Source organism: Ursus americanus, chromosome 16, assembly GCF_024610735.1.
Source record: "Ursus americanus isolate L20-20 chromosome 16, mUrsAme1.1.p, whole genome shotgun sequence".
NCBI lineage: Eukaryota > Metazoa > Chordata > Mammalia > Carnivora > Ursidae > Ursus > Ursus americanus.
Genome location: NC_142142.1, coordinates 39,778,871 through 39,803,182, shown reverse-complemented (window position 1 = coordinate 39,803,182; position 24,312 = coordinate 39,778,871). Strand labels below are relative to the sequence as shown.

Here is a 24,312-nt window from a genome sequence, read left to right as displayed (position 1 = left end):
AAATCTTTAAAAAAAAAAAGTTTCCCAGTTTTAAGCTGACACAACTACATTGTATAAGGAAACAATATTACAATGAAACAATGTTAAATTAGGGGCACCTGGGTGGCACAGCGGTTAAGCACCTGCCTTCGGCTCAGGGCGTGATCCCGGCATTATGGGATCGAGCCCCACATCAGGCTCCTCCACTATGAGCCTGCTTCTTCCTCTCCCACTCCCCCTGCTTGTGTTCCCTCTCTCACTGGCTGTCTCTATCTCTGTCAAATAAATAAATAAAATCTTTAAAAAAAAAAAAAAAGAAAAAACAATAAATGTATATTTGGTCTTTTTGTAACTGCACCAAAATAAGGATGAAATAGTACAGTCTTCCATCACAAAACTTGTCCACATCCTACTCAGTCTTCTAGAAATCCCACACCTACTGTATATATTTTACAAGTAAGAAGATAAACAATTTCGCTTTAGAGCTTAGAAATTTAAAACGAATTCATATACTAAGTTCTTGGTAAGCTTCGACTTTTGTAACAAAACCACAGAGAGAAGGAAAAATGTTAAACACAAAGTCAACTAATGCTTAGGAAAAAAATTTTTGGCTTAACATGAGGCTGCACTTCTAGCCCTTTCTCCTCTGAATGGAAAACTACCGAGAGACAGGGAACCATCTGTTAAGAGTAACCGTGAGATCCGAGTATATATTTATACATGCACACAAATGGGCTCCACGCAGGGCTCCCAGGAAGGCAGCCCAGTATGGAGAGCTGCCCTTTACCTTATCACAATACTGACAGAAGTAATCGCGGTTGGGCTTTATGATGGGGAGAGTTAACTCTGGCACCTCCTCAATCTTCATGTCTGGGTGCCTCTTTGATAAGTGATTTACCTAAAGGGGGGGGGAAGCAAATGAGAAACAAGAGAGCCCATTACAAAGAGAAGCGAACCAAAGGCCTCTGGTCTTGACTGCTAGCAGTTGGGATCCTCTGAAGCCATGCCCCGAAACTATAAGGCATGTGGCCACACGCAGCATTTCCAGGCCCAGCTGACACCAAGCCTTAGCAGTCACGGTTCACAGGAGCTAACAGTCATTCAACAAATGACGGAAGGGGAATTGGGTCACTGGGGATTCCATTAACACTCTCTGACTGAAAGACCTGCCATTGGAAAATGGAAAATTACACTAGCACGGATTTCATCGTTGAATTCTCCTGATGCAAAGCTGTCTTGCATTATTTAGTGCCCTAGTCTTACTGAGGACACTGAATGAGATGCAAACTCAGGTTCTAAAATAATGCCCTTCCGCCTCTAGCGCTACCAGAACTGAAATAAAGCCAAAATGAATTGAGGGCAGTGAACTGGCTATCCTGAGGTGTCTGCTAGCTGGTCCACACGCCCTGCTTTGAAGGGCTGTTCCCTTCTATTGCTCTTTCGCATCTGGAAAAGGGAGGCGTTACAGGGAGCAACTGGGGAGAAGGAAAAACCCCACCAGAAAGGACGTTCAGGAACACAAAAGAGAAGAGGAGAATGAAATAGAAGAGCAGTGACTGAGCGGGGTAAAGCAAAAGAAAACTCGTACTGAGCAGTGATAGAGAAAGACTTATCCCAAGAGGTCCGCAGAAACGAGCTGTGGCACCGCAGGGCAAAGGGAGACTGCGAAGAACTCCAAATTGGGCACCATGTGCTTCTGGCTTTCCCCCTAGCCCCTGACAAAATGCACTAAAAATTTCGTACAGAATACTGCACAGAAGGCATCTCCATAAACAGAAATGGGTGGGTCTGGAAGCCACTGGGCACTGACCAGCATGCCTCGTCTTCGGAAGCCCATCATGCACAGGCGACACTTGAACGTGAAGCTGTCGTAGTCCGTGGACGTGATACGAGGCTTGAACGTCTTGGAGCGGCTGATGCGGTCGGCTTTCTTGGCCTCCCTCTCGGGGTTGTGCATCCTTTGCATATGTTCCCGTAGTTTGTCTTTTCGCTATTTAGAGAGAATGTTTGAAAAGGCAGGGGAGTGGGAAGTGAGGGTAGAAAATGTTTAATGGAAGGGATTCAAAAAAGCAATACGAGTTACCAGTGAGCCCAACCTACGAAGAGGCATCCGAGGAGCTAGAGTGCTGGGATGGACAAGGACATGGCAAACTCTGCCCGCTAGCAAATACGTGTGCTCCACCGAGCCTTGGTTTTGGGGAAGAAAGAATTTACGTGTATACGGAGAAGATCAACGGATAATGGAGTAAATTTGGTATTGAGAATTACAAGACAGGGGCGCCTGGGTGGCTCAGTTGGTTAAGCGTCTGCCTTCAGCTCAGGTCATGATCCCTGAGATCAAGTCCCACATCGGGCTCCCTGCTCAGTGGGAAGCCTGCTTCTCCCTCTGCCTGCTGCTCTCCCTGCTTGTGCTCGCTTGCTCTCTCTATTAAATAAATAAGTAAAATATTTTTTAAAAAAAAAGAACTACAAGACAAATTGATAATGATATATAATACTGTATTTACAAAGCCACGTGTGTGCACAGTTCCCACACCTTTTAACAAACGTTAGGGTATTCTTCCAAATCCCACATAAATGTAAGTATTTCTCGTCTCATGGATTCAGAAGTTCCTGTAAACAATGACACTGCCCGCCATGGATGGAGCATATGGTCTAGGTCACAGGTCTTAGTTTGATGACCTAATTTAGTGATTCATGTTGATATGGGTCCATAGAGAGAAAATCAGGCAGAGCCTACCCCAAGGGAAAAAAAAATTCAAAAAATGCCAGCTCCCTCTTCAGCATGGCTCCCTTCTCTTAGACACACAATTAAACTATTATAGGTCTGATAAAGAATTTGAACCTTTCTACCAGAATAGTTCTTCCCACATTTCAGTATAAGGACTTTATTTAACCACTGCCTTTTTTCAGCACATTCATTTAACAAGTATTTCTTGAGTGCCCACCGAGTATCGGGAACCATTCGAAGTTCAGAGTTCAATGCTAGGAGCCCTCACCTACCTCCCTCTTCTGCTGCCATGGACAGCATCCAACCAGTGTTTCCTCCTACCCCCCACCCGCCTCATTCCTGGAAAGCCCAGCAGAGAATTTCATTGTCTCCTACTTTGCAGTAAAGTCTGGATTACAAACCCTGCCCTAAATAACAGTATTTCTCTTAAGTGTCTTTATTTTTTTTAAATATTTGATTTATTTATTTGACACAGAGTGAGAGTGTGAGAGCACAAGCACGGGGAGTGGCAGAGGGAGAGGGAGAAGCCGACTCCCCGCTGAGCAGAAGGCAGATGCTTGACCCACTGAGCCACCCGGTACCCCCAACGTTTTTGGTTTTCTTTTTTAAGATTTTATTTATTTATTTGAGAGAGAGAGAGAGTGCACAGGTGGGGGAGAGTCAGAGGGAGAAGGACAAGCAGAGAATCTCATCATCTCCTACTTTTCAGTAAAGTCTGGATTACAAGCCCTGCCCTAAATCACAGTATTTCTCTTGAGTGTCTTTCTTTTTTTTTTTTAAGATTTTATTTATTTATTTGACAGAGAGAGAGAGGAGTGAGAGAGAGAGAGAGAGCACAGAAGCGGGGGAGAAGCAGACTCCCTGATGAGCAGGGAGCCGGATGCGGGGCCGATCCCAGGACCCAGGGATCATGACCCCAGCCAAAGGCAGATGCTCAACTGACTGAGCCGCCCAGGCGCCCCCTTGCCTTTAGATAGAGTGATAAAGCTCACCACCTCAGACTTCTGTTGCGTTTCTACTTTTTTCCCCAGCATTGGTATTCACTAATTTCCCCCTACCCATTCCCTTTAAACAAACCAACTTATTGTAACTGACTCATTACGTAAGTCCCAAAGCCTACTACCACGACTATTACTACACCAAACTCTGCACACAGAGACAGACATGTTCGCTGAAGGCCAAATCTCAGCAAGGCTTTTCCATCCTAACAGCCCTAAAACCAAATCATTATGCCCCCACTCTCTCCTCCTGCCTAAATCCTGCTTCTGGATCAGCAATGTTCCCAGACATCTAGCCTCCCAAGCTGTAAAGCCCAATTCCTCCCCGTCCACCCCTCAGCCTGGCATCCAGACACAAAGTTCTACCAATTCTCCCTCAGATGTTTGTCTTGAATACGGGCCCTCTTCTCCATGCCCACTGCCTGGGCCTTAGTGCAGCCCAGCTGGAAAATGCCCCTGGGGTGTCTTTACCCCCCTCTCCCTCCTCCTCCTGTCCCTTTCTCTAGCAGGCTAACTCTTGCCCACCCTTCAGGAAATTCAAGTGTCATCCACACCCCAAATCAGAGTGAATCCTTCTCACGGCATTTTATTTTTTTCCTCTATTACAGTAGCAGTAATAATTTTTTTGAAGTTTTATTTAGTTAAGTAATCTCTACACCCAATGTGGGTCTTGAGCTATGACCCTGAGATCAAGAGTCACCTGTTCTTCCGACTGAGCCAGGTAGGCACCCCAAGAGCAGTAATAATTTTTAACGCACATGTCCAATTTCCTCTTTAAACTGAGAGCTCCTGAAAGTCAAAAGGTCCCACCTTTTGGAGTTTGTAGTTGGACAGTTACAATTCAGTAAAGTGCTACAACAGGGTCACGAGTAAAGGGTCCTAGGGAATACACAGGAGAAGCACTTAATCCGGGGGGGGCAGGGGGGCATCAAGGAATGCCTCTGTACGAAGTGATGCCAGCCAGGTGGAACGATGGGAGAGTCTGAAAGTGTATTTCAAGCGGGGGGTTGTGAAGGATGCAAAGCCCCCAGAAGAGACAACATTCCACACCTCAGCAAACCACACAGTTCACTCGACCAGAGTACAAAGTGGAAGGGGGAACTGCAGAGGTAAGGGGGAGCCAGGTTCTGTTTTTAACTAGTTTGGGTGACACACAATATTATTTTAGTTTCAGGTGTACAACACTGTGAAGCCAGATCTTATGGTGGCTCTTTTTTTTTTTTAATTAAGTAAGCTTTATACCCAACATGGGGTTTGAACTCAAACTAGCTCAAACTACCTTTGAGATCAAGGGTAGCATGCTCTACTGACTGAACCAGCCAGGTGCCCCTTGGGGTGACTTTTAAGTGATAAGCACATTGGAATCTATCTAAGAGGCTATTAAAATTTAAGGGTTTTTCTGAAGGCACGTGACATCAAATTTATTCTCTAGAAAAATAACTTATTATAGTCTGAAAAATGAATTGTAGATACGTTGTGCTTTTGTACTGCGTCAACTCGGCTAAGGGGAACTAACTATATTTACATGGATCCCCTTCCTAGCGTGGTTCTCAGTCTAAGCGAAGAGAGAGGCTCGCACCAGACCGGAAGGCGGAAATGGAGCAGCGGCCATGATGCTCTGCGGGCCAGAGGCAGGGGTGCCAGGATAGCCCCGCTCACCCTCACTGGCTCCCACTCAGCCACCAGCTCTCTCGCCGAGGGCAGGCGCCACAGGCAACTCCACGTCCACCGCCACAGGCAGCAACATTCCTCCGTGGCCAGCACCGGCTCTCTTTCATGAGCCCGCTGCAGGCGCCTGGGTGCCCAGATTCCCAGGGAAGCTCTGGTTGTCCACTGGACCAGGGCTGCAGAAGGCTGCATTAGGGACTTCTCTTTGATCCTCCAACCTCTCCTGCCAGACCCTTGCTTGTCCATCTTCTTCTATAACAAAGTTCTTATTCCTATAAGAAACTCCCTTATTGCATAACTCCAGTGGGTTTGCTTCTGACTGAACCCTATCCTAATACACCAGGTGAGAGTGAAAGAGAAAATGAAAGGAACAAGGTTTTTCACATGCCTGGTGGTAAAATGGTATCAGGCACAAAAGAGATAATAAAAAAATACCAAATGGTAGGATGGATGGATGGCCAACCAGTTAACATCATGAGACAGGGATCCTTTTGGATATATTGTCCATGTTGTTTTTTAATTAAGAAACACAAAAGAACCTAGGCCTATTCAGAGCGTTCACATTAGAGCTCCCTGCAAAGGTCTAGACTGTGCTACCGTAAAGCGAAAGCCAGCAGGATTATATGCCACAACATATCAAGTTAAAGTTTCAAAATGACTTCCTGTATCTCTTTATCATCTCCACATTCTATACAATGCATCTTTTTAAAATTAGTTTTTCCCTCCCACATCCGTTTCTGATTCTCTTCCAGTTTCTATGACAGCACGACCTACAATCACACTCACTAGTGATTCTCCATTGAATGTGAGTCATCTGATTCCCCAATGAAGTATTCTTTATTAGTTTCATATTTCCTTGTTTAACTCTTATCCCTGAGTCTCCTGTGGGTTTTCCCCTTGCTTCTTCTAAATTCCAGGCAGGCTACTGATACTTATGATGTCTTATTTTAATCCCTGGAGTCACTACCATGCCCCAAAGTTGCCTAAGCCGTTCAGTGTTTCACAGATTTCTGCAGATCTCCCGATGACAGTCCTGAGACTTGCAGGGCTCAATGACCAGGCTCTGATACATAGTAAGTGCTCAATAAAAGTCTCTCAATTTGGTAAGGAAATGTATTGTTCTCTTAGGAATTCCTCAACAGCAATTTAGTTCCACTTATAGTACATTTGGATTCTTTTAAGGAAATGGGTTATTACTCTATTCAGCAATTTGAATTAATTATTTGGGGATATGAAGGTGAGCTTTTTCCTTCATTTTATCCTAATAACTAAGTCAAACACAAGATGTCAAATGCATCTCAAGTTCAGCTCTTTGTAAGTAGGTGATTAACGGATGAAACGAACAGGCATTTGCCCTTAGCCCGACATCAAGTCCGTGGCCGTGAGAACAACGTTAGGCATTCACTGCTTCCCTACCTTAAACTGCTTCCCGCACGTCGAACACAGGAAATCTTTGCGGTCCGAATGTCGGAGCATGTGGAGGCGCAGTTTATCAGGGCGGCAGAAGGCCTTGTCGCACTCTGTACACTGGTAGATCTTTTCTGAGTGGAAGCTTCGCACGTGTTTTTTCACCTGGCAGTTGAAGACACGAACAAGTCAGACGACTCAGGCACTCAAGGGAAGGACAAATGGCGGCTTATGAACACTAGAGGGAGCCAAACGCATTCCCATGGATTTTCATCGACCTGGCGGTGTAATCCAATCAGATGTGATGGATAATTGGCCTCAATCACATAGGACCCCTGTCACAAAGAAACAGAGCAAGTAGCCAGAAAGCCTTATAAATCTTAACCTCCCATATAACTTGAAGAAGAGGAAGAAAGTGCTCGCTTAGTCAAAGCCCTGATCACAGGGACCCATTTTTCTTTCTCTCTCTCTCTCCTTTTTTAAAATTAAAAGCAGAGTTCCTCTGGATTTAAATAAATCTTGGTAAAAAATTATCCACAGAAAGACAAAAAAATAATTCTTTCTCACTTTTTTCTGCCTCCAACATGTACAGAAGCAATTTAGCCCCTTTTAGTAATTGCTCCTTTTACATCCTTCCATTAAATCAGGTTCTGAAAGGGATGCCTGGGTTGCTCAGTTGGTTAAGCGTCTGCCTTCGGCTCAGGTCATGATCCCAGGGTCCTGGGATCAAGCCCCATATCGTGCTCCCTGCTCAGAAGGGAGTCTGCTTCTCCCTCTCCCGCTCCCCCTGCTTGTGCGCACGCTCTCTCTTTCTGTCAAATAAATAAACAAAATCTTTAATAAATCAGGTTCTGAAGAATAAAGACATGAATTAGATGATATAAAATACATTACCCATTTATGAGAACAATACAATACCAGCATCATTTCTCCTTAATTGGGACTTATTCCCTGTACCTTTGGATAATTTAAATAAAGGAATATGGCCTCTGAATTCTCTTAGCCATAAATACCCAATGAATGAGAGCTAAATACCCTGTGAATGAGAGCTAAGTAGTCAGTCATAGCAAACTATTCCTATAAGACATTTTGCTTCACTGTTTTTGAGTCTCTTTCACCATTAGATTCTGCCATAAGCCATTTTTCTAATTGTGTGAAGTGATAAAATTACCAAGACTCCCAACAGAACTATGATCTCCTTTTGTCTGGGTAAAATTTTTTTTAAAGAAAATATTTTTACTAGATATTTATATTTAATCATTCATTGACTAGCACAGAACTAGCATATCATCACTTGAAGTTCAAATGAAACCATGAATATTCTGGAATTTATCCTCACCTATTTTGCTCCAGAATATAGTCCAAGGAAGGAGGTCAGTGCTTGATACAAAAGTATATTATATACCAACTCTCTCTTTGTTTCCTTCCAAGATGCATGACCTTAGTAAAGCAAGACAGGATACCACAGTAGTAGAGAGAAAATGTTTCCAGGCCAGGAAATGGGAGTCTGTCTTCTACAGGCTCTCTACAGTTTATGTAGTAGAGGGTACTGGCAAAGATTAAGAAAGACTTTGGTAAAAATGATAATCAGATCTGGGTATTTGTTACTTGTAATACAACTTAAATGTTTCAATGCCAATGTCTGATTTGGACAATTAAGGGTTTATGATAATCTTTTGTTTATCGAAAGTAGCTTGATTGAAGAAATACCGTTCTCGACTGTAACGTTGTTTCAAGGATGGGATGAAAATGCAGGCGATCGATACGCAGTCTCAGTTTTCCCAACATCGAAGTTTCTTTTACCAAAGAAGAAAAGTGTACGGGAGTCTCAGGAATAGACACTCACCTGGATAAAATCTGGGAATCGTTTCTTACAAGTTGGGCACGTGAAGCAGCCATCATTGATATGAATGGCCACGTGATCCTTCAACAGATCAAGGCGGTCAAAGGATTCTGGGCAAAAAATGCAAGAATAAGTCTTCTGGTCCGAATGGAGCTTCATGTGGCTCTCCAAGGACGCACTGCTGATGAAGCCCTTGTTACAGAGATCACAGGTCAGCGGGCAGTTCCCCTCCCGCCCGTGGAAGCGCAAGTGTTGGTCTAGTTTGTCCTTTTCACGGAAGGCCTTCCCACATTGCAAACACTTAAAAGGCCGAAAGGACTTCCGGATAAACAGATGCTGAAGAGCTGCGTTCTGAAAGACACACACCAATACGGTCATTTAGCGAGGAAGCCCAGTGGGTAAGCAGCTCACACATTTACAGAGGAAGGGGATGACCTCTGCAATCAGACTTTCCACAGAAACTGAACTCTGGGACACACAGTTAAGAGAGATTTTTCTGGTGAAGACATTAAAAGTGAAGCCATCCCCAAAGAAGTTCACCCTGAAAAGACAAACCTTTTTTACGTCTTACAATATTTATGGATGTGTGGGGTTCTTTGCGAAAGAATTTAAGTAACAGCCAAAAAAGTATTCCCAAGAAAGGATTTGTAAAATAAAACAAATCCCAGGGTTGAGTAGGATAACAATCGGAGATTTATTTATTTATTTATTTTTCTTTTTAAGATTTTATTTCTTTATTTGACAGAGAGAGACAACGAGAGAGGGAACACAAGCAAGGGGAGTGTGAGAGGGAGGAGCAGGGAGCCCGATGTGGGGCTCGATCCCAGGACCCTGGGATCATGACCTGAGCTGAAGGCAGACGCCTAACGGCTGAGCCACCCAAGCGCCCCAACAATGGGAGATTTAGAAGAAATGACATGGGATAAGTCACACATTCATGAATGAGGTTGGAGCAAGTCAGGCAAATGTTACTTGCTGAAGTTCTTGAGAAAAAGAATTCAAAGCTTGATTAAAATGTTTAGCAAAAAAAAAAAGCTATAAAAAGAACTGAGGAGTAGAACTTGCCAGGGGCTGGGGAAGGAGGCAATAGATACAAGGTTTCTTTGAGGATGATGAAAATGTTCTGGAATTATCGTGGTGATGGTTGCACAACTTTGAGAACATTCTAAACACCACTGTAAAAGGGTGAATTTTATGGTCCGTGAACCGTATCTCAATTTAAGAAAAAGAACTTGAAAGAGAAATGAAGGATACAGATTTATATGAACACGTTCATTCATAAGATAAGATATATGAACACACATTAGAAATGGAATATGTATATTTGACCACTTCCTACTTAGAAAATGCAGAAGACAAGGTCTCAGTGAAGCTAGTTAGTTCCACTGGTTAAACGGCCGTGCTAACAAAATTAAGCTTATCGCTTTGTTCCCTGGTAGACTAGTCAATTTTCCTCTTCTTTTTTTTTGTAGTCACAGATTGCACTTCTAATGCTGATTACCCATCTTGTACATTCATGCAATTGTTACAGGGAATCCAAGTGAGAGAATATGGATATCAGTGCCAATTCGTCACCACCGCTGGAAAAACAACTCATGCTCTACTGAGAGCAGACCCACAGAATCATCTTTCACATGGGGAATGCAGAATCGATATTTTAGTTATACTATAATGAAGACTCATTCATAGGTTCTTCAAAATACCAGAGGGAAAGCTCTAGAAAGCTATGAGAGGGGGGAATAGAATCCCCTCAAAAAAATACATCTGTGAATGGGTATGCTTATGTAACTAAGGGAATAGCAACTGAAGGATTAATGGAGACCTTGATGCATTATTGGTACAATGAAAAAAGTACAATGAACCACGCACCCCTTCCTTTCAAATTACTTACAAGAAGCAACCTCTAAATTAAATTTTAATGTGAAATAATCATTTGGAATAAAGCCAAATAATTATTTTTTCTTTAGTGAAAATTCTGAACGCAGTTACTCTATGACGGAAAACTTCCTCCTCAGGGTTCTCCCACGGGGCCGAGAGAGAGATTTTACCTACTCATTTATCTTGAGGAGATAGTTAGAAATTCTGCTGTCTTCCCCAGGTGACTGAGGCTGCTTCAGGACTACATTAGATCTTATTCTCCTTTGTATCTAGATCCCTTAAAATAGAGCTTAGCTCATAGGAAGTGTTCAATAAAAATTCCAGTATTAATGAAATGTATTTCATATGAAAAACAAAAAGAATTCTTTCAAGGTCTCTTTTATAGCACCCGCAGAGATCTGTATTAGCAGACCATTCTCACATCAGCCACCGAGCTTTCTCACACTTCATTATACTGGTCAGCAGCTACCCAATCTTTTTACTCTATCTGAACAAATATTTATTTTACAAAAAAGCTCTCACTATTCTGGCTACTTTGAAAACTTAATGGAAATATTGCAGATAAACAAATACTATCCTGAGATTCCGACATTCAAGATTTGGAGTGCTTTCAGCATGCAAGAATCATTTCCTTTATCCAAGTTCAATAACGTTTCCAAGGGCAGACACAATGTACAATTGATCTTGGTCCCACTGGGGATTCCACTCCTCTTTGGGTGCCAAATCTAGAACTCGGTTTTGTTTTGGACTATTATGCTAGTAAGTCTTCTGTCATTTCTGATTAGTTTGAGTGTCCTCAGACATTTGATCGCTGACCAGCCACTGGGCTCCATGTTCTTAGTTCTGTCCCCAAACCTTGTTCTTGCCTTTCTAATTCCCATGGAGACCTCAAGATCAGATTTCTCTGATCCTCATGTAATCCACACAGTACAAGGCAGTGAAAGTGCTGAAACTGTCCCTTGACCCACTTGCAGGCCATTTCTCCTCTAAGGTATCCTCTGCAGCTTAGAGCTATGCTGGCACACATTTCTAGAAGAAACCATGAAAAGTGGCAGAAGCAGCCCAGATGGACCTATTATGGATCTTTGGATCCCTGAGCTGCCATCAGCCAGGCACGCCACACTATACGGCCCATAAGGTACTCTAGGGTGCCAAAACGCCACAGTTGCTAAACTCTGTGATGGGGGATTCAACTCACACTGAAATGAATTCTGAGACAACAGATTCTTTGCAGACAAAGACCTATAATGTTTCTAAAGTTGGATATTAATAGCTAAAGGAAATTAATTCTTGATCACTTTTCATACTATTTTGATCTTGACACCAAAAGGAAATCAATCCTGTTTGTTGGCTTTTTTTTTTTTTAACTCTTCTCTGCCTGTTTTCTACCCAGCTTTCAAAGCCTTTGGTGGGCTAGCGCTACCAACATATCTCCCTCTCCACTGTCCTTCAACTGGCACCCCACGCTAGTGTCAAGTTACTATGTGCACTGCCCTAAAACCATTCCAAGCACATGCCTGTGTGTTGACCTTTGACCCTATGGCCACCAGCCCTGGATACAGCCTACCTTCTTCCTGTCTCTCTTCCAGGCCGTTTAAGGCTCACTTCATCCACAAACTATTCCCTGACCCCTTCTCATCTTTCTTTGGCCTTTCTCACTTCCCAGTTCCTGTTGTAATTCCAGGAAACAATTTCAAAATTATCCCTTGACTATAAGACCCATTACATGAACACTGTCTCCCTAATTAGACTGTAAGCTCCCAGAGGATAGGACTCATGTGAAAATTGTGTTGTGTCCCTAACCCGGGGCTAAGTATATAGTCAGATCTCGCTACCATTCCTTAAGTTATCCAAATTGTGTGGAACTGGACAGGATCCTGGAGATCACTTAGTCCTACCCTTTGTTTGGGGTAGGAGGAATCTGCCACCCACAATTTATTCATTGGTCTATCTGAAAATAAATGGTGATTCACGAACTAGTTTGCATTTACTGTAGATTCCACGGGGATTTAGTTAGTACAGGTCACAAAGAACAGCAGGTCAGGCAAACACTTGAGTAACGCTCTGATATGTGGAACACAGGAAACGGACCTACCTGCAGCTCCAGCTGAGCAGGCAGCATTAGAGGAGAGAAAAATAGTTACATTACCAATTGGATTGGAAGACTTCCCTTCAGTTGGTCATTACCAATCTGGATAGAAAAGATGAAAAAATACATAGCCCTAATTTTTAGAATGCGTGAGAGGAAAAAACAGAAGAGCTCAACTAAGACTGACCTCCAACAGCCAAGCGCACGTGGCTTTTGCTTTGACACGGGAACCTTGTACCCAAACCAGTCACCCAACGCACTGAAGGATACGAACACAGTTAGACCTACACTAGGCTTGTACAACCACAACTTCACTACATGTGTGGGCTTTTGTTTTGGTTTTGTTTTTTAATTCAAAAAAATTAAATTGTATAAGCATTTCTCTGGACTTGGTGAAAAATCAGAATGGCCAAAGCAGAAAAGATAGTCATGGAGCAAGAGTAAAATGCAGATTAGGAAATAATGTAGAATGATGGATTGGGAAGGTCTTAACTCATAGCTTTCTGCCTTTCTGGTCTATATTTACATATGTTTCCATAGCCTTTTGAAAGAACATACATGGAGCCGAAAGTATTATATGATTCCATCACAGGACCCTTATAAAGGCTACCTAGCCTCAGAGTGCTAACAACCTCTCAATGTTATTATATAACTATAAATGTTTAAATGTATTTTTTATAGGAAGGCATGGACTAGACTAATTTTTCAAGGTCCCTTCTAGCCTACAAGCAAATGAGAAGACCAAAAGAAAGAAGAGCTAAAATAATCACCTCTCTAGAAACTGTAAAGCCTGGGAAGTTTAAAAAAAAAAAAAAATCTCTTTCCAGCCACACATAAAGTACAATAAAAGTATATACTGCTGCCGTAGACAGCGGTGTAAGTAACTGTGTTCTGGATGTAAACTGGTCAGCACGTGCGCTTATCCCACAAAACCCTATTGTTCTTCACACGCATCCCCTCCAGGAACTACCTCAGACTCCAGTGCTCTCCGTGATGTAAGAGTAACACACATCTGACCTGGAGGCCACGGAGGCCTTGCGGCCGCATGGTCTAGAGTCGAGACACAGGCCACAGAAGTGAAACACTGACCAACTCCCGAACCTGATGCTTTACGTCAAGCTGTCCCGGTGGGTAAACTGTACCTGCCACAGCAACGTGGACACGGGTCCCTTTGCGTTGACGAGTAATGACATTGCCAGTCTCCCCTTGGAAACTGTAGACAACCAAATTCATGTACCCAAAATTAATCTGAGAGCTATCATTAGGCACAGATTAGAGTGGCTTCAGTACAAATAATTATTATAATTAAACATACTTATGTCCCCATTTCCAATCTGTGAGGTTAGGGATCCAGAGAGCTATCCTTCTTGAACTATACTAGCCCAGAAGCTGCCAAAAGCCAAGCTTCTGTGTCATTACTAAATTGATGGGATCTAGGACCAGCCTTTCCAGCCCATCACAGGACACAAAGACGCTGAGAAGTAGTTAATACATTCTTCCTAGATAAGGGGAGCAACTGTGTGGTAGGCTAGATGCAAGATTTCAAAGCAGATGGTGAGAACGTTGGGAAAACATAGCACCTAGAAAGCCGGTTGACTGGAGAAAGGGCAGCACCTTGTGAGGGAGGAGCTCTGCTTCCCACTTACTCGGATACGCTTGGCTCTGCGCATGTCATCGGCCGTCAGAGTGCTCTGCGTGGGCAGCACGCTCTCCTCATGCTGGGGCTGCAGATGCAGGCTATGAGTTTCTGGCTCGTGCTCCAGGGAAGGCTGGGTTTCCTGTGGCAGCTGAGGGATGGGGAGAGTGGTCTGTTCTGGTTGATCTAGCCCATTCAGAGTAGCGGGCTCAGCTTCATCGAACTGCTCCTTGGTGGAAAAATGCAGCAAGTCCTGAAATTGCAATAACCAGGAATTATTTCCCCAGCTAGATAGGGACTCGCGCCAGAGAGAGTGTCAGGTAGGATTTAGAATTGCTGCTTATTTTTTAAATCCCTAGAGTCCTAATGCTCAGAAAAAAAAAAATATTCTCCTTCTGGGAAAACTATCACAGATTAGGTAACTATCCACAGGATGTAAAACTAGGAGATATTCCAGATCGCTTCATGAGGAAAAGACTCTGACAGGAGAACTCTTCTGGAATAAGATCGTGTTAACTGTTTAAACTGATTAAACAGCATTCCCCAACAATTTCTCTGGACAATTTCAAGTCCTTTTTTCGGTGGTGGGGAGGCGGGCAGAGGAAGAGGGAGAGACAGAATCTTAAGAAGGCTCCATGCCCAGCACAGAACCCAACATGGGGCTCAATCTCACGACCCTGAGATCATGACCTGAGCCGAGATCATGACCTAAGCCAAAATGAAGAGTCGGACACTTAACTGACTGAGCCACCCAGGTACCCCCAAATCTTGAGGGCAGCAAAGTTGGGTTTTTGTCGTAACATTCAGGAATACGTTTTGGGTTTTTTGAGAATGCATTCTTCTCGCCTTCCCCCAGTCATTCTTTAATTAACAAGCAGCCAAGTGCTGACATGGCAGGACCATCAGCCTCTAGAAGGTATTTGTATTGAAGCCTGGTAACAGTTCCAAGTCCCCAGAGCAGGCATCTAACAAGCAATTCTCCCTCCCCCAGTACCTGTGTCCCATCGTCACACTTGTCCCCATTTTCACTGGTTATTTCCAAGCGGATAAATTTTGGAGGGCGTCCTGGCCGTCGACCAGGGCCAAATCGCCTCTTGCCTCGTCCCCTTCCTCTGCCTCTTGTTCTGGGGACAAAAGATTAGGTTATAAATAGTCATGGTTACACAGTACTCCCTAACAAATATTTTCCCTCAATGGTGCTGATGAGCCCCAGATCTTGAGTTCCTCATTTTATTACTTTTCCTGATTCTTTTTTCTACTGGGAACAATCATTTTGATAATATGCACTTTCTTTTTAAAAAAAAATTTTTTTTAAGATTTTTTATTTATTTTAGAGAGAGAGAGCATGCGCGCACATGAGCAGGGGAAGGGCAGGAAGAAGGACAAGCAGACTCCGGGCGCTGAGTGCAGGGTCCAATGTAGGGCTCAATCCTACCACCCAAGATCATGACCTGAGCCGAAATCAAGAGTAGGCTGCCTAACTGACTGAGCCACCCAGGCGCCCTGATAATATACACTTTCTAAATATCTCATCCTTGCCATCTATATAGCCCAGAGATATCTTAAATTATTCAGAAAAAAAAGGAGCTATTAAAAACTCAAAGCACTGACACCATTTTGTTACTGAAAATTCTGAAAGCACAAACATATCTCTGAAATGATGTGAGAAATGGAAACAAAACAGAACATGCGAAGCCTCACGGCGTGTTCCTAGAGACAAGATTCCATTCTTTCCCCCTTTTCCCATTCCTTCACTTCCTATTGCTTCCAAGAAATGTGGCTAGATTCAAAAGAACTTTCTTGTTTTGCTATAAGCTTCTGGCAGGTCAAAACAAATTTCTAACTCAATTGTTCCATAACATGCCTAGTAAACCCCAAGTAAATTTTATCTCCTTTAATAGATTTCTGGCATACAAAAATTCCTTAATAAAGGAATTGAGACAGTGTATCATTAAAATCTCTTTTAGAAGATGAATGTGTGAGAGGATTAAGAATACACTTACTTGATCAACACTGAGTAACATACGGAACTGCTGAATCACTATATTGCACACCTGAAACTAATGCAACACCGTATGTTAACTATACTGGAATGAGAAGAGAAGAGAAGAGAAGAGAAGAGAAGAGAAGAGAAGAGAAGAGAAGAGAAGAGAAGAGAAGAGGAGGGGAGGGGAGGGGAGGGGAGAGGAGGGGAATGGAGGGCAGAGGGGAGGGGAGAAGGGAAGAGACAAGAAAAAAGATGTATGTGAGAGATATGCATAAAATTGATCAGATTATGTTTTATTCCTCCACTTATCTATTTAACAATTTAACAAAAATTATATGTTGTTTCAGAACTCTTTCCTTTTAAGATTTTATTTATTTATTTCCCAAAGAGAGGTGGGGGGCACAAGCCGGGGGAGCAGCAGGTAGAGGGAACAGCAGGCTCCCTGCTGAGCAAGGAGCCCAATGTGGGACTCGATCCTAGGACCCTGGGGTCAAGACCCGAGCGGGAGGCAGATGCTTAACTGACTAAGCCACTCAGGCATCCCTGTTCTAGAACTTTTAAAAGACTCTTCATTATACAAAATTCTCAACCTAGGTAAATGTAGAGAATACCATAATGAACCCAATTTACCCATTACCTGATTTCAGTACTTAGCTACTCACGGCTAATTTTATTCCACCATACTCCCTCCATTTCCCCCACACACATACCCATTAGATTATTTTGAAGTAAGTCCCAGACATCGTTTCATCTGCAAATATTTCCACAAATATGTCTCTACAAGATAAGGACTCTTTTTATATATTCCGTATATATATATCACAATACCATTATCACATCTTAAAAATCTGAGAGTTGCTCAGTATTACTAAATCTAGTCAAAGTTCGAATTTTCCTAATTGTCTCAAATTTCTTTTTAACAACCAGCCAACAAATATCTTTATATACCATGTGTCACGCCCCGTGCTAGGCAATAAAGACAAGTTATACGTGACAGCTTTTACCCTCAGGAGTCTAGTAGAGGCAGCAGGCACACAAACCAAAAAATCACAATACAATATAAAAAGGGCTATAGCAGAGCCATGAACAGAGTTCTAGAGACACCAGACAGGGAGTGATTTAACTCTCACTGTGCCCTCCACCCACCTCAGACATTTATTCCCATGGTTATATCCTAGACCTTGTTATCCTCGATAAGTACAGAGGCCCCCTCCTTACCCCAGTTCCATGCATCAGCCACTCTACTGCTGTCTCTAGCTTTCTAGCTCACACCCTCAAATACCCGGACTCAACAACCCTTGCATCTCACTACCAACTCCAATCTAGTCCTTCTGTCACCTATTTGCAGTCCTCTGTCCTCTTGATGTTTTTCTCTCCCTTGCTCCACACATAAACTCCAAAGTCATTCACTGTAATCACTCCCCCATATATGCTCCCGATTGCCATCCCTACTGTTGCCCCATCACTCGGGCTGTGTTGGCGAAACCACCACACTGTGCAATCCGCTCCTGGCTGCTCTGCACTGGCATTGCTGCAGCAAAGGAAGCTGGCAATGACATACAGCCGTGCTAATGGTCTCACTCCAACGTCACGACCATGAACCTCAAGTGAGCTCTTGACATCGCGGGCAGTACTTCCCTAGAACGTGGACTTTCCCACTTTCCTAAACACCATGTCACACCATCTCCTCTCTTTTCAAATCCTGTAAAAGACGGCAACCCTACGGCTGTCCCATTGGTGGCACCCTATTCCAAAGTACTCTCATTCTTTCCTGAACTGTTAAAACAGCTCCCAACTGGACTCCCTGGCTTCACTCTTGCTCCAATGAAAGCAAAAGTGACATTTTAATTTTCATAGGGCATGACATTTCAACATATAATTCACATCACAGATACTCCCTGATCAGAACCCTTTAAAGACTTCTTATCATGCTTAGGATAAAATCCAAATTTCTTACCATTAGCCATAAGGCGTACCTGATCTGGCCCCCGCCTATCGCAACCTACAGGATTCTCTCTTATCTATCTTTTTTGTACAATGGAATGAAACCTATTATTAATTTGATGAAAGAATCCTACTTCTGAAAAAAAAGTTTGCAAATCAGAGATGCAGAGTGTGTGCTATCGCAAAAATTCCTATCCCAGAATCTCTTAGGGAAGGCTTAACTAAGGGGGAAGGATCTCCTATTGCTGGGGACTGTGGTTATGCTGGAAAAGAAATCAACAGTAGATGAGGATGGGGGCAGGCAAAGGGAAATGACAGATAAGAAATTTCCCTCTGCAGCCCACCTGTCTACACACAGAAACACACAGAAACACTCGTTAGTTTACCACCAATATGGGAATGAATCTGGACCTTTAACAACTAAGCTTGCAAAACCTTCTGATACCTGCTAAACACATCCAGTTTTTCATCGTGGGAATTGAGATGCTGTTGTAACTGCTCCGAGCTTATAAATCGGCGGTTACATTCATAGCAGGGCCAATTCTTCTCTTGCTCGCGAAGAACTGCAGTCACAGGAGAGAAATCACAATGGCTGATGATCAATGGACAGCAATAAAACTCAAATGCCCAGTATCCCCACCATCGCATCTCATTTAGCCCACTGCTCATAAACAGCACTCCTGCTCTTTGCATTACTGCTTTGTTAGAAAATCAAAGACTACGCTTTGAGAAGAGTAATTTCTAGGACCTTATTTTCTTCTATATTCATGTAAGACATCAAAGGACCAAACTCTGTCATCCTACCGTTTCCCATCTCCCCAAAAGACACACTCACACACACACACACACACACACACACACACACACACACAACCTCACCACACTGGAAAGACAGAAAGTGCTACAATGGAAATCCGTATTCAGATAACTGAGTGAATTCTGATCCAGGGTTCATAAGCTGAAGGCCTCTTTTATCACAAAAAAACCTTAAAAGTCAATGCCCAGTATAATTACATTAACAAAATGTTCAAGCATCTACTAAAGCTGATTATCAGCGCCCAATCCCGGCAGTGCCACTCCTGAATGCGCACCAACAAAAATACACACGTGTGTTCACTAGAAGAAAGACATGTGTAAGAATGCTCACGGTGGCACTCTTCAAAATAGCCCCAAATTGGAAACAAAGCGTTTGGCTGGCTTTTGTCCCTGGTTCCTGGCAACAACCTCTAAGTCTTTGGAAAATCCCACATAACAGGAGTGGCGTTGTTATTTTTGACCATACGTGAGTTTCTCCTAATATGACCCAGGATGGGGGCTGCCTGTGCCAGAAAGTTAAACCATCTGATTACAGGGTTGGAGCTTCGAGCCAGGTGATATCAGCCAGGGAGCAAGAGCTGGAGAGTAAGTTCAATCATGCAGCCAATGATTCTGTCAACCATGCCTATGTTGTGATCATGCCTCAGTAAAAACTCTGGACCCTGAAGCTCAGGAGAGCTTCCCGGGTTGGTAACCGTACATCAGTGTGCCACGGAGGTGACATGGGACATGAAAGCTTCATATCTGGGACCCACACAAACCTTGCCCTAAGTACCTCTTCATTTGGCTGATCTTGATATGTATCCTTTCTAATAAAACCATAATCATAAGTATGGCACTTTTCCGAGTTCTGTGAGTCATTCTAAAAAATTATCAAGCCTAAGGAGGTTCTAGCTCCCTAAACTGTAGTTAGTTGGTCAGATATGCAGGTGGCATGCGAACGCCAGAGCTTGTGGCTGGTATCTGAAATGAAGAAGGCCTTGTGAAAGACTTGGCCCTTAACTTGCACAACGTGACCTAACCCAGGTAAGTGTCCGAATTGCACTGTACAACCCAGATTTTCACCTACAGTGAAACAGATGCATTAATTATGGTATATCCATTCACTAGACTATCAAACAGCGATGAGGACGAACACATTAAATAATATACAACAATATGGATAAATCTCACAAACATGTCGAGCAAAAGATTCCCAGCACGTACATAATTCTAGTTATATGAAGTTTGATAATGAGCATATTGTATCCGTGGTATTAGAAGTCAGGATATTAGTTACACCTGAGAGTGAAGAAGGCCCAAGGGACTTCCAGAGTACTGGCCACACTCTGTTTCCTGATCTGGGTGCAGGTTACACAGGTGTGTTCACTTTTAAACTTCATTGGACTGTATACTTAACGATTTGTGCACTTTTCTGTAGATAAATTATCCTTCAGTAATATTTACATTAAAAACAAAGTCAATGCCTGCCTTGCTAATGTTCTCAGAGATGATTAAATCTAGATACGGAACATCCTCAGGTCTAGTTTCTAATTTAGTATTTGGAGGTTTTCATTATATTAAATACTATTTTCCAGCCACCCATGGAAGAAATGTAAATATGTCACTGTCATTTGATCCTAGAATTAGACAAGGATGTGTAGCTGAAAAACAACCTACTGGAATATCTTTTAAATATATTGAGATAGGAAAATTGGAGGTCGCATAATGATGTAATATATACAATTTAGAATTCATATAGCAAATAGAAAATAGAAAAAGTCCAACCACCTTTCCTTTCTTCCTCAGAAATGTCATGAATTTTCTGGTTCACAAACTCAGCATAGGACGCAGCGTACCACACCTGCAAGAACCAAGCACATCATGAAGAACTAAAGGACATCACCAGATGTTCTCTGCGTGCTTACACTCTTTCTCTTCTTACACAAAACAATTCAGGCTTTCCCACAACCCACGAAAAATAAACAACAACAAAAATCGCACTGTGAGCTGATCTCTTTAACACCAGATGGTCAGTCAGGAAGTGCATTGGCCAAGACACACTCACTGTGTGTTTTCTTTTTCCTTTTTAAAAAAATGTGTTTTTTTTTTATTAGAACAACTTCACAAGAGATAATATTAATAGTCTCTTCATCAAAATAAAACATAGCCTCTTCCGGTTGTTTTATCTGTATGTAAACACGGGTTTTTACACAGCTGGAATCATCATGGCTTCCACCAAACAGCTCTTACTTCCTCTCTAAGCTTCCTCAAAGCTTAATCCAAGTTCAGGGCCTTCTTATTTTTCCCTAGTGATCACATCCATTTCCAACCAACTCTAAATTAATATCTCCATTCCAGACTCTCCCTCTCTGTTCCCTCTATGTACATTCTACTTCTTACCTGGTATTTGGCATGTTTCACAAATAGTTCAAACTTGACATGTCCAGAATTTAATTCTAGATGTTTCCCTATCACATCCCCACCCCTGCCCATCTTCCTCATCTCAATAAATACCCTGCCTTTCACCCAGCTGCTCGCACTTGACACCTAAAAGTTATCTCAGATTTCTCAGTGTTCTTCTGTCATCCTTCAGCAAGAGGTGTGAACTGCTCAGATGTTCTTCATCTCTGCTTCTCCCACCAAGATCCATGCCAAGACGAGCTCTTGCCTGGTTGGTGTTCTAGTGAGCTTCCCTTTTTCCACTCTTGCTCCCTCTAATCCATTCTTCACACAGGAGTAGAGAGGGCTTCTTAAACACAATCAGATTTCATCATTCTCATACTTAAACAGCTTCTCGCTCATAAAAAACCTGCAATGCTTGATGATGGGCTCCTTAGCTCTTATCACTCTCCCTTACTATCTTTCAACAAGAGGGCCTGCTTGTAGTTCCTCAAACAGGCCAAGGTGTTTCCCACCCCAACCTTTGTCCTTGCTGTTTCATCATCAGGAGTGTTGGGTTTTTCCCCTTCACCTCACCTAACCCTTCTACTGTGCTGGTCCCTCCCTTCCCATTCCATAGTCCCCAGACTCATTATCAACTCCTCAGCAAGGCCTTCCCTCTCCAGCACCTGTAAACTGGTCCCTTTCCTGCTACCTCCTCTTTTAGTGCCATTTGTTTCCTTCATAGCACTTAACCACTATTTGATATTCAGTTGACCCTTGAAGAAGAGGGCTTTGAACTGCATGGGTCTGCTTATATGCAGATTTTTTTCATAGTACAGTCCCATAAATGCACTTTCTCTTCCTTATGATTGTCTTAATAACATTTTCCTTATTCGGGTTTACTTTATTGTAAGAATACCGTATACAATGCACACAACATACGAAATATGTGTTAATCAACGGTTTATGTTATTGGTAAGGCCTCCAATTAATGGTAGGCTATTAAAAGTTAAGTTTGAAGAGTCAAAAACTACATGTAGATTTTCGACTGCCCAAGAGGTAGGTGCCCCTAATCCCTGTTTTGTTCAAGGGTCAACTGTGTTTGCTTACTTACATTCTTCCGCCCACTTCGCCTCTAGAATACAAGCTCCCTGAACACAGACATTAGTCTGTCTTTTCCTAGTGTCCGAACACAGCAGGAGTTCAATATATTAATCACTAAATGAATTAATCATGTATAATTGTTATGGAATACTATTTTAACTGTGAGGAAATATTTATATTAAGACTCCATTTTTAAGTGTGAAATAATATTCTACAACAGAGTCTATGTTCTATAATTTACTTGGTCATGATTTATAGTTGGGTTTTGAGACAGCTTATCAGTTGGCTGTTACAAATTCTACCCTAGTCCATCAATTCCAAGATGTATATTTTTCGTATTTTAACATCTCAAAAACCATGCCATGGTCCATGGCATTCTGTCACTGCTATGATGTAGCTTTCTTTCACTAACTGCTCATTGCTCCTGCACAAACCTGGCCAAGCTCTTTGCATTGTTCTCACCTCATTCAGTTAGGTGCCCCTCTGGCACTCCGTGACTTGTTGACACTTGACCAGCAATGCAAAAGAAGGCAAAAAAGAAAAAAGCCATCTCCCTCAGAATAAATAAAACAATGTCAAAGCAATGCAAGGCTGGTGTGATCACCTTGCAGGACCTCTGTTAATACATCCAACATCAAATTGTCAGAAACTTCCTACTGACTTAATCAAAGTCACTTCACTTCCAAAGACATGTGTTTTAATGGAGGAAAAAGACACATATGGGCTCAGTCAGTGGGAAAGCACAGGGTCAAAACTTGTACAGAAACATTATCGGTCATTTGGAAAAAAAAAAAACAAAACCAGAGGCAACAGTGGATCACCTATTTTTAAAATAATCCAGCATTATCAACACCTTGGTGGCATAGAAGACAAAACACAAACATCCACGACGAAATAAAACAGTGATTCAGTTTTTAAAAAAAGAGTTAGACTGTACGCAAGGCCGTTTATATGTTAACCAATTTATTTTGCTTATATGTGTCTTTTTAAGTATGCAGAAATGTGATAGGATTTTAAAATTACCTCTAAATAAGTCTAACACGGCTCCTGCAGTAAGTAGAAAATTACACTTTTTTTGGTGATAAAAATAAGCACTATAACCTAGGTTAAACAGCAGCACATTTTTTCTTAATGGTGTATAAAATAATGGTTCATCTTAAAGTCATTGGTGTTTGACTAAGAAACACAGCGTTACAAAATTAGAATGTATCTAGTTCTATCTTTGTTTATAATTATTTCCTCACACTAATTTTCAAGGATTAGGTTTATTCAGCCAAGAACATTTTCACTATACACTGCCAGAAATATTCTATAAAATATTGCAATTCTGTGACAAATGTCCCTATTTTTTAAACCCTCACATTCACTGTACTGCATCCATTTATTTTTGCTAAACTAACAAAAATAGTAACTCATAGTTGTTTTAAGGGTTTTAAAATTATTAACATTGAAAAAAAAATTGAACCTTCCTTTCTTAGTGATTTCTCCTCCAAATCAAGCCTATTCCCAGTATTCATGTGTCCACGGGGATACGAGAGGTTAGAGATGTTTTCTCCCAGTTTTCATTCTTTTTTTCTTTTTAAAGATTTATTGACTTATTTGAGGGAGGTAGGGGCAGAGGGAGAGGGAGAGAGACTCTCAAGCAGACTCCCCACGAAGCATAGAGGCAGACATGAGGCTGGATCCCACAACTGCTAGGTCACAACCTGAGCCGAAGTCAGACACCCAACCCAACCATCTCAGCTTTTATTCTTTTTTTTTTTTTTAAGATTTTATTTATTTATTTGAGAGAGAGAAAGAGAGCAAGCGGGGGGGGGGGAAGCAGAGGGAGTGAGAAAAGCAGACTCCATGCCAAGTGTGGAGCTCGA

The 24,312-nt window shown here is 42.3% G+C and overlaps 1 protein-coding gene across 1 annotated transcript in view; it reads right to left on the bottom strand.

Moving 5' to 3' along the window:
- The window catches only part of PRDM10 (PR/SET domain 10), a 92,511-nt gene that overhangs the window by 14,984 nt on the left and 53,215 nt on the right, over positions 1-24,312 (bottom strand). Inside the window, exons 8-15 of the mRNA XM_045783761.2 lie at positions 20,747-20,819; positions 18,606-18,723; positions 15,224-15,353; positions 14,240-14,482; positions 8,630-8,977; positions 6,793-6,948; positions 1,790-1,969; positions 767-877 (exon numbers count right to left, since the gene is read on the bottom strand). Of these exons, the coding sequence (XP_045639717.1) occupies positions 767-877; positions 1,790-1,969; positions 6,793-6,948; positions 8,630-8,977; positions 14,240-14,482; positions 15,224-15,353; positions 18,606-18,723; positions 20,747-20,819 (1,359 nt within the window). The remainder of the gene's footprint in view (positions 1-766; positions 878-1,789; positions 1,970-6,792; positions 6,949-8,629; positions 8,978-14,239; positions 14,483-15,223; positions 15,354-18,605; positions 18,724-20,746; positions 20,820-24,312) is intronic.